The 11,625-nt window shown below is 34.5% G+C and overlaps 1 protein-coding gene and 1 long non-coding RNA gene across 3 annotated transcripts in view; one reads left to right on the top strand and one right to left on the bottom strand.

Moving 5' to 3' along the window:
* The first annotated feature begins 5,035 nt into the window (after positions 1–5,035).
* LOC125490748 (trypsin CFT-1-like) overlaps positions 5,036–11,625 on the top strand; it is a 303,958-nt gene continuing 297,368 nt past the window's right edge. The window contains exons 1-2 of one of the 2 annotated variants that reach the window (XM_048631010.1): positions 5,036–5,124; positions 8,296–8,420. In XM_048631010.1, coding sequence (XP_048486967.1) covers positions 5,076–5,124; positions 8,296–8,420 — 174 coding nt within the window. In that variant the 5' untranslated portion in view covers positions 5,036–5,075. Of the gene's footprint in view, positions 5,125–8,198; positions 8,421–11,625 lie in introns of those variants that run through there. The other variant, XM_048631009.1, reaches the window with a different exon arrangement.
* LOC125490767 lies at positions 8,690–9,969 on the bottom strand. Its single transcript, XR_007267901.1, has 2 exons — positions 9,857–9,969; positions 8,690–9,193 (listed from the first exon to the last, which is right to left on the bottom strand). It is a non-coding gene; the product is annotated as an uncharacterized LOC125490767 (long non-coding RNA).

The raw sequence follows: 11,625 nt of genomic DNA, 5'->3' as shown, positions 1-11,625 counted from the left end.
ACATATTTGCAGACGATATGAAAATTGTTAAACCTATTATTAATGAAAATGATATGATATTATTACAAAATGACTTAAATAACCTAGATAAATACTGTAACGACAATAAATTAGATTTAAATCCATCAAAATGTTCTACTAAAAAAAGACAACCTACTTTAACTACTTACTTTTTAAAAGGTCATGCTATCGGAAGAGACAGTAAAATCAAAGACCTTGGTATAATCCATGACTCGAAGCTGTTGTTTGATGCCCACATTGATGCGATTACGGCTAAAGCAAGCAAGGCTCTTGGATTTATAATGCAGCTTTCAACTAACTTCAAACAGGCAAAAACCTTTAAAATCTTGTACTGCACCTATGTCAGAAGTAACTTAGAGTATGCATCACAGGTGTGGAACCCTAGATATACGGTATACATTGATCGCATCGAACGTATACAAAAAAGGTTCATGAGTTACTTAAGTTATCGTGTTAGGTATCCCTTACAAAACTATAAGGAAGGTTGCCGCCAGTTTCACATTCTACCATTAATAAACAGGCGTGAAATTTGTGATTTATTATTCCTCCTAAGAATTGCCACCAGCCAAATTGATTGTCCTCAATTATTGGAAAAATTAAAATTTTATGTTCCGAATCGTTCCCGTCGCTTCAATCCGATTTTTAGTAACATCACGGTGTCTACCAATTACCGACAGAATTCGTATCTATGGCGGGCTTGCAACAACTTTAACCACGTATCGATTAATTTGGACATTGATATATTTAATACAAGCATTAATAAGGCGAGAAATATTCTAAGTTGTACCTTTTTTGATGTCTAAGAGTTAATGTATTATATATTTCACAGTGTAATTGTTATTAAACATCTTTGTAGCTTTACATATATACAGTTTAGTACGTTTGATTAGGCGTAGATAATATGTTTATGTACCTACTTTAGTTTGCTACTTTGTATTAGCGTAAATATTATTAAGTTATTTCTATCAGTGGAAACTTGTAAAAGGCCTTTTACTGCTTATTCTATTATTATACTTTCAAATTGTGCTGTTAGTTTTCCTAAAATAAAATAAATAAATAAATGTGCGATGCGGCGAAAGTACTGACACATGTAGCGTCCTACAGCAGGCATCTTCCACGTCCTACTTAACTATATTATAATATAAAATTTAACAACATTTCCCATATTTATTTATTAATTTATATAAGGTTACACCAACAGGATAGCATACATACAGGTTATAATATTATTTATACAATAATTGTTCACGTACGTACCCCAATTATAGGTGAACACAACATTTTATATTTACAACAGCTTACTTAAACTAACATGCAACTATGAGTAGATATAATAAAAACCTAAACCTAATTAACCTAAATGTAGGGCGTCCAGTACTTTATTCCTATATGAGCCGAGAGAATCATGATAAACGTCAATATCTTTATTTTTTTCGTGAAGTCTAGCGTTTATCCTATTATTAATATTATTTATACAATAATTGTTCACGTACGTACCCCAATTATAGGTGAACACAACATTTTATATTTACAACAGCTTACTTAAACTAACATGCAACTATGAGTAGATATAATAAAAACCTAAACCTAATTAACCTAAATGTAGGGCGTCCAGTACTTTATTCCTATATGAGCCGAGAGAATCATGATAAACGTCAATATCTTTATTTTTTTCGTGAAGTCTAGCGTTTATCCTATTATATATATTAACATACGGTAAACAGGGGAGTTTCGGGTGGTATTTGCTTTTAGTACAGGTATGTAGAAAGTTGACGTATGAGGAAGGCGACGGTTTGATCTCGGGACGGAAAGAGATATCCTTGCGAGCGCTTCGGGACTACATATTTGGTGGTTGATGATTTTCCAAAGGAAAATTTGATCCATTAGCTGCCTACGATTTTCTAACGATACCATTTTAAAATATTCTAAGCGGGAATTGTAGTCGTTTCTTCTACTAAATCCCTTTTCATGGTATGCAAGATGCCTTGTGAATGATTTTTGCACACGTTCTAATCTGGTATTGTGTACATTGTACATAGGATTCCAAATAACACTTGAGTATTCGAGACTACTCTTAACTAGAGCATTAAAGAGAAGAATTTTGGTGTTACAGTTTTTTAAATTTTTTGATGATCTTTTTATAAATCCTAACATTTTAAAAGATTTTGCAATAATTTGGTCGTAGTGAGCACCAAAACTCAACTTACTGTCCAGTATCACCCCCAAGTCTCGAATTTCAGTCACTTCTTTTATATGCCCGCTGCCGATTAAATACGAGGATTCTACCTTATTGATGTTTTTGGTGAATTTAATATGGTTGCATTTAGATACGTTCAAGGACATACAGTTTTGGTCACACCATTGTTTTATACTGTTCAGATCCTCTTGAATGAGACGTGGGCAGTTCTTCTTTTTAACCTACATAATGGATAAAAAATTATCCCGAATTTGAAAAAAAATACTTTAGCTTTTTGGTGAACTCTAATAATTTTTATGATAGCTACATTTCTATTCTATCGAAAAAGGTGGTTGGCCGCGAAGTTTAAGTATTTTTTTAAGATTTTCAGAACATAATACGTGGATAAGGCAAAGAAAATTACACCTTCGTCACAGAATCTTTTATTTTTTTTTATCGAAATAGTCTTCGTCGATTAAAATGAAACTTTTTTGATACGTTAATAAACAAAATACCATTTTAGAAAACATATGAAGGAATGGATTTTTAGTAATAACAAAATATTTATTAAGTAGTTAGTACCACTCTGTCACAATTTCAGCTAAAATGAAGCTTGTTTTTGCTATAAATATGTTTTCGCTACTAATTACAGTCAAAAATTAACAGCATAGACGTTAACATCAATGACTAGATTTAATATGATTTTTCCAAAGTTGCACTATTTATAACAGAACATATAAACGACCAAAAATAAGTTGACTACCAGGAGACACCAATCGTTACAGAGTGGTAAACGATGTGACATAGTTGTTATTCTATTAAATATGCGGCAGCGTTTTGGAATAAAACAGTTTTATTTAAAAATAATAATTTAGTAACTTACTTATAAATCATTATGGTTTCAAGTTAGTCAAAAAAATTACTGGATATATCTTTATTGTTAGTATAACTAATGAAATCACACTTGAGAACCTCCGGAGAGTGAAATATCCGTATTTCAGGAACTTAAAGGACAAATTTGTTCCAACTACATAAAATAGTGTTTATCTGCACAAATAATATGTTCGGCAACCTAAAATTTAAGTAACTTAATGGAAAATTACGTAATTTGTTAAAGTTTTAACCAGCCATATTTCGAAAATACAGCAGTGGCTCATAGAACTTGAAAAAAATACTCTTTCCTTTTTTAATTGCCTTAGAAGCTGGAAGAACTTTAATGTTATCATCAAACATCCGATAAATCATTCTCCACCATATTAAACAGTCTACCACATTCATCGTCTGTTCTTGAGAACAATAGCACGAAATTACCTTTTTCACAAACGAAACTTTTTATTAATGCAGCGCAAGTGTATTGGACGTTCCTTTCGCTTCTTACTTTAACCAAAACGTGTAGTTTCTCTTCAATTTTTCTTTGATGAATTTCCTCAGGTTGGAGTGTTTCGTAAGAATGTGACAGATTTGTCATGTGACAGAGGGGTAAAATGTGTTGCAAAGTCGATTAGCATTTAAACAGTAACATAAAGTGTAATATTCACATGTTGATTGCAAAGTAATTGTTATTACCAAGGAATAAATAACAAAATAATTATTTAATTGTATTTTATTTTAACAATTACCTACGTGACGAAGCTGTCGCCGAATAAACACACGCACCTCCTGTCACACTTTGGGGGTGGCCGATACGCGGTGTCTGGATCTCAAAGGGGAAATCTTACCAAGGGGAAAAGGAGACCTAAACTCTGATCGATGGCAATAAGGACGAGTGGCTCAAACAAATATTTTAAATGGCAACCTACGTGACAGAATGTAACTACTAAAACATTAGGTAGTAAGAGACAAATTTTCAACATTTTTTTAAAATATTTCTGAAATCATTTAAAAATATATATTTTGTTTTACTAAATAGGTAATATCTTCTGGAGTTTAAATAAATTTTTATATTTTATGTCGTCATATTTATTTTTTGTAACATTATGGAATATGCGCAGGATGAAGTGGCGGGAGACAGCCAAGATTCGTAGGAAATACACCTCTGTCACGCGGATTTACCACTCTGTAACGTAATTTTAAATACAAAAATATAAATTTATATTTTTGTAAACGTGCACAGCCGTTGTGTTTTTAGTACAATGCACGCTGAAATATAAATAAATAAATAAATATTTGAAAAACTCATGATTTTTTCTTCACAACTGATGGAGACTAAGTTATGTAGGTTAAAAAGAAGAACTGCCCACGTACATCTTCCAGCGACTTAACAGGTCTATATATTTTCATATCGTCTGCAAAAACTGAGCAACTACAATGCTTTATGTACTTAGTAATGTCATTAATAAACAATAAGAACAGAACTGGGCCCAGGTGCGATCCCTGCGGTACCCCGGATGTTGATATGTAGGGATCTGATTCATATCCACCCGCAACCACTTGCAATCGTCTATCTTTTAGATAGGATGAAAACCATGAGTGAAGCGTACCACATATACCGTAACTACCAAGCTTACTTACTTTACTGTACAAACCTTAGATTAACAATATAAGAAAAAGACGGTGTGTCACTTTAAAGTAATTTATGTTTACTGGCGCATTCGACGCTGTATCTATGTCAGTACGGTATTTTCAATACCTAGAAACTTACGTAGCGTATGACATGCAATACAGTGTGTTAAAAAGGATAGACCAGACACAAAGAGTTGTAGATTTTCACCTTCTTACTATATTTACCACTATTGCAACTGATTGTGATTGTATATCCGTCCTCATTGCATCGCCGTAGACAAGTTAAAAAACTACAATAAATAAAAAATTACGATGGCCATGGCTTGGCCATCGCAATTTTTACTTACTTTTGAGACTGAAAATAAACAGGATAGTGATGGTTTTCAGTATGAAGTTACTAATTATGACTGTGCTATTTTACTATGGTAAGCTTTATTATTTACGGTAGTTAAGTATGGTAGAGTATAATTGGGTAGATATCTATATCTATGTGTATATGTGGTACTTTATACTGAGCTCTTTCAATTTTCAATGGCAAAAGAATGTAACCTTACCAATTTTTATTTCTATAATAGGGAATATGCATAAATTTTTTAAATACTTTTATTGGATAGTTTTACATCACTTTATTATAGTAAAAAAAAATCAACGCCAAAATAAGTAATTTAAGGTATTTTAAAGAAAGTTAAAAAATTACAACCATCACGACCACTTTGAAATTCCCGTCAGGATGGCGGGCTGGTGTGACGTTATAATGTTTTAATTTCACGGCTCAGAATAATGAGTCCCGTCAGTCGGCATAGATTTTTTACCTAATCAAGTAATCACAGAGTACTTTTGTATTTTCAACAAACCAATGTTGTCATGGTAACAAACGAAAAAGGAAGTGTATAAAGTGTGATCAGTGGCTGTTTTGTAATGGTAATAAAGTGTGACCAGTGGCTGTTTTGTAATGGGAGCTCGTAAATAGCTACTAGTAGCTCTTTTGAAATGGGAGCGCGTAAACCAGAGGACCTTTGTACACAATATTACGCTATTATGGCAGTATGAATATAAAGTAATATTTGTATTGTATGTAAGTACTTACTGTAACTTTGGTTCTCAGTAAGAGAGACTAGGGTTAGCGGGTCATTCTATTCTATTATCTGTTAGGGGGTAAGTACCTGCACCTGGCTCTCTCGAGTGGAACCTTTGTGCATATCCCGAAGGTCTAAACTGCCTTCCTAAGCTTGGACCATTTCCCACCACGCTGGTCCACTGCGGGTTGGTGGGTTCACATATCTAGATGTGCTAAGTCTAGATATGCAGGTTTCCTCACGATGTTTTCCTTCACCGTAAGAGCGATGGTATAAATTGTACTTAAATTCAAAGAACTCATTGTTACCTACATGTCAGCGCCGGGATTCGAACCCGCATCTCTTGCGTGAGAAGCGGGCGCTCACCCGACTGAGCTACCACCGCTCTCCGATGTGGTATATTATAGATTATAGGTACTCAAATTGCTTGAAACGAATATCAAAGCGTGCTATGTGCGTGCTAGCGATCGGGGCGTGCGCTTAGCGGGCGCGTGTCGTCTGAACGCAGCCTTAGAGACAGTTTTTTTTATCCCTAGTTAACTCAACCATTGGTCAAAAATGGCAACCATTAGTTATAAACCATCAAAATTCGTATGCAGCTGTCATGCTTGACACGTCCTTTAACTAATGGTTAAAGTTGACCACGGATCAAAAAAATTGGCCCTTAAGCTATAGGTACTGATTCGAAAAGTGTGAACTATTGGTCAGAGTGTCATGTTTCGTAATTTTGATATTCAATAAGTTAAAACGTAGAGGGAGTATGTATGGGAGGGTTCTCTGTCTGAAGTCTGAATGACTTAAATACAAAAATAAATTTAATAAAAAGAAGTTGATGGAGATACTATGTCTCTTTTCATAATTTTACACCACTTACTCTTTTGATCGGCATCTCACCGTCCAAAAAAAATACTTTATCGGGTGCACTTCTTATTGTATTTCTGCAACTTGGCACAATGCAGTACTTGTAGGACACTTTTTTCCATATAAGTAGGAAGTTCCATGTTGTACCTACAACCTTGTAAATGGCAGCACAGCTTGATTGAGAGCACAGACGGTACAGATACGATAGAGAGCACATCAAAAATATTCCAATAGCGTCCTATAACCTCTCAACTTGTTCTATGCTTGTTTGTTTGCAAGGAATTTTTATATGTTTTGTTTGTTTGTTGCCATGACAACATTGGTTTGTTGAAAATACAAAAGTACTCTGTGATTATTTGATCAGGTAAAAAATCTATGCCAATGAACCGTAAAACTGAGCGTAGGCGCGACTGGCGGGACTCATTATTCTGAGCCGTGGAACTAGAAGGTTATGACGTCACTCTCAGCCCATAGTAACGGTCATTTTAAAGTGGTCGTGATGGTTGTAAATTTTTAACTTTCTTTAAATACCTTAAATTACTTTTTTGGCGTTGATTTTTTTTTTACTAAGTATTATAAAGTGATGTAAAACTATCGAATAAGAGTATAAAAAAATATATGCATATTCCCGAATATTTGGGCACACGGCTCTCGACTTTTCAATAGTTTTTGCTGTCCTTTTCCGCAGCTGGCCACAGTTTACTCGTTCTGATTACGAGAATTCTTTCATAACTTAATTTAGAAAAAAATAACAACTTTTGAAATATACTAACGACTGCCATTATAACCTAAAAGTAGAAAGAGCAACTTGTGTCATGTTCATGTCATAATACTTACAATACAAATTTAATTTAATTGTGTTGCATTATAGAGCATATTTGAGTGGCTCGTTGACTAGCGAATGTCTGTTTACGCCTCATTACAATAGAACAACTAGTGGCAGCCCATACACTACCAACAAAAAATATAAAAAGTCCTAAACTTTGCAAACAAACAATCATATCAAACAAGAATTGGAGAGGTTATAGGAGGCTAGGATCTATTGGAAGAATTTTTATGTGATCCATCGTATCTGATCACAACGAGCATCACAAACACTCGGTGACATTAACATTTCTTTGTTTACACTTGACATTTATTTAACTTCCGCCGTAAACGCAAAGAAGTTATTATTCTGAGATTGATATATAAAGAATTTTGACGTCACATCCGCCCTAAGAAAATGGGTGACGTTTCTCTGAAGTTAGAATTTACTGAAGTTTTTTTGTACTTTTCAACTTCATTTACTTGCTCAAAAATAAATTATAATCAAAAATACTGATGGAGGCGTAGTTATGAAATAACAAAGTTTATTATAAATAATATTTGACCTTTATTTGAACAACTCGCATATTCCCTATTAGGTAGGTACCTATACTTAATCAAAGTCTATTTAAAAAGTAAAAGAATTGCTATTTCTTTGTTACCGATAGGGTAAACCCCCAATAAAAAAGAGTGAGAATTTTTTTCAACATCATAGGCATGACGTATGTATTACCTACCTTACCTGCCTTAAGAATGCAAATTTTTAACCTATGCGAACCATAAATTTTATGCGGTCAGGAAGTTCTCATAAAAATTATGCACTACGTATAGGTAGGTATATGATTATGTTTTCAGGGAGCTGTGAGGACACGGTGACTGTGAGGGAGCCCCCCGCACCCCCCGCCAACAGGATCGTCGGGGGACGACCCACCACCATCGAGACATACCCTTACATGGCGTATTTAGTCTCACATTATACGGTACTGCTGCTTTACCAGACCCACCGACATATTTTATTTTCAAAGCTAACAACTTTAAATACAGAGATATTATAAACATTGTATCATATGAGTTAATAATTAATTACAAATATAGGTACTATAAACAAAATTATACCTTAACAGATGCTCAATAACACTGATGATAATTTGAGAGAAAGGAAGCAGATAAAGGCACCGAATCACCAACTAACAATAATAAATTGCAATTTTCAATCCAACCAAACAATCTGTCGTTTTTATTTTTTTTCTAAGATGGCCGGCACCGGATCTCACTTCCTCTTTCGAATCACAGACAAACCATAGACAATGAGCGATTGCTCCGTTCCAGCTATACTCTGGTCAATCCCAGATCTCAGAATAATAGCTAAATTACAATAAGATCATTATAATGGAAAATAGTGTTACTTATTTAATACAAGAATAGTATTTAAAAATGTAAACGCTAACAGTCGGCCGTCCTGTTATTAGGAATTTCCCCATTCCCTGTCGGCCATTCGAACGCAAGCTAAAAACTTCTAATTTGTTAACAAACCAAATGAATCAACTAAATTATACTTAAGCCTATTAATTTAGTTACTAATATATGCGTTATTCTCAAGTGCCCTTAGCAAACATTGAAACACAATCTTCTCTGAGAAATATTTAAAAATAGGACTAAACGAAGTTCCTAGATAATTAAATTTGTAAACCATATTCCGGTTGTTCTTATGGATGTGATGCTGCTACGCTGCATTCGTTGTTGCTCGGAGAATCTGAAATAGTACCACATATGCGATTAGAAAAAAAATGATATTAATTCGTACAAATAGACAATTTAAACATTGATTACTAAATTTTTATTTTATTTTTATTTATTATAAGATAAATGTTGGGCTATCTTAAAGTGAAAGAAGATACTCCGGCTAGAGAGCCGGTGGAAAGCTATAAATGGCATCCAGTGGCGAACTTTAGGAGGGGTCCACGTCCAGCAGTGGACTCGTATAGGCTGATGATGATGATGATTGTGATGAGAAAGAGTGATATTATAATAAAAATGTCATAAAACAGGAGTAAAGGCTTAGTTTACGTAAAAAAAAATGTCACTAGTATTGTGGGTACCGCTTGTGCTTCGGCATACCAGTCACAACCCAGTGTGAGTACCGCTTGCACATCGGCATACCAGCCACATATACTCGGACAACATACTTACTCTTTATCAGATAAATAGTATAGTGGGTACCGCTTGTGCTTCGGCATACCATTCACAACCCAGTGTGAGCACCGCTTGCACTTCGGCATACCAGCCACTATATACTAATTATCATTAGGTGAGCACCGCTTGTGCTTCGGCATACCATTCACATCCTAGTGTGAGCACCGCTTGCACTTCGGCATACCTTTCACCTTTTATTATAACATTATTAAAGTGTGCTAACCGTCTTCATATATCAGATCAATATATATCAGAACAATACTGTTCGGCCAGCCATTCTCCTTATACATTTATAATCTTGTTTTCATATGTAATATATTCCAATTCTTCTGCTTTAAATATCTTGATCTATTAAAACAATACTGTTCAGCCAGCGATTCTCATAATATGTATATATATATATATAATGTAAGTATCTTCTTTCGATATTCTCATCATGTATTTCAATTCTTCAATTTTATTTCTTATATTATAATCATCATCATCTTGTCTTCATATTAATCAACATTTTCTTTATAATTTATATTTAAACATTTTTATCCTAAAACAAAAAGAGGGATAGGAACAGGACAGTGTGTACAGGAAAAAGTCAGACTACGTTTATTTATTATTTATTTTTATTTATATTAAATTAAATTGTCCAGTCAATAAGTCAATAAGTATATAATGTCAGTCACTGAGAATTGTCAGAGTCTCCTGAGCTTTCTGTTTCGTCTAAGCAATTTGATGTTATAACCGAGCCACTTGTGTCATCGCTATTGAACGTGATCCATTTTTTAAGATGATCCGCTGGATAAACACTTTTATATCCCCTTTTTGAAAACCCAGGTATACTTGTTATTTGGTATCGGTCGTTTTCCAAGACTGCAGTAATTTTATATGGCCCTCGATATTTGGGTAGCAACTTTTTACTCTTACCATCCGCTGGGAGATTATGATTTGGGATCATGACAAGATCGCCTTCGTTAAAGAATTTAGTCGGTGCTCTGTTTTTATCGTAATGCTGTTTCATTTTTATCCTATTCTTCTCTAGATTTTCTTGAACAGTCATTTTGATTTTGTCCCTATCAGTTTCGTGTATCTTTCCATCTTGAAGAGCGTTCTGAATAATTCCCTGATTAGTACATGTGGTCCTTTTACCAAACACTATTTCTGATGGAGCTGTCCCCGTACTCCTATTAATGGTGTTGTTTAAACTCCATTGTACTTTTCCGATATGAGTATCCCATTCACGTTCGTCCAAACCGTGATTAGAAGCAGCCAGTGAATCCAAAATGGTACGATTATATCGTTCGATTTGACCATTAGCACGTGGGGTTGCTACGGCATTAAGAATGTGCTTAACACCAATGGCCTTTATGTAATCTTGGAACGACGTTGATGTGAAGCTTGTACCCCTATCAGATATGATAATCTTAGGACATCCAATGATGTCAAATATATCTTGCAAAATCTGAATTGTAGTTTTAGTTTTTACATTTTTAACGGCCCTGATGAAAATGAATTTGCTGAACCCATCTATCACTGCGAAAACATACGTATTACCGCTTTTACTTCTCACAAATGGACCTAGATGGTCCATATGGAGGGTATGGAATGGACTATTTCCTTTAGGGATTGGATGTAAATAACCGCTGCGCTTCGAGGTCGAGGATTTGTTGTAGGCACAATTGAGACAAGCTGAAACATATTTACGAATGAACCTATTCATTTTGGGGAACCAGAAATCTTGCTTTATTTTGTCTAAAGTCTTCTCTAATGAAAAGTGGCCTGACTCGTCGTGGTTCAATTGGCAAATCCTCCATCTCGCAGCATTCGGTACGACCCATTTTAGTGAAGTACCTACTTTTCTGTATAGTTTATTATCTTTGATCGTGTAATTATCTGTGATGTCTTTAATCTCTTTGTTACCTTGTTCCAGAATCGTTCTAATCAATTTTAACTTTGAATCGGTCATTTGCACAGTATGCAACCACTCTGAGGTATTTAGAG

Source organism: Plutella xylostella, chromosome 27 (assembly GCF_932276165.1).
Source record: "Plutella xylostella chromosome 27, ilPluXylo3.1, whole genome shotgun sequence".
In the NCBI taxonomy this organism is placed as follows: Eukaryota; Metazoa; Arthropoda; class Insecta; order Lepidoptera; family Plutellidae; genus Plutella; species Plutella xylostella.
This window is presented reverse-complemented; position numbering and strand designations above follow the sequence as displayed.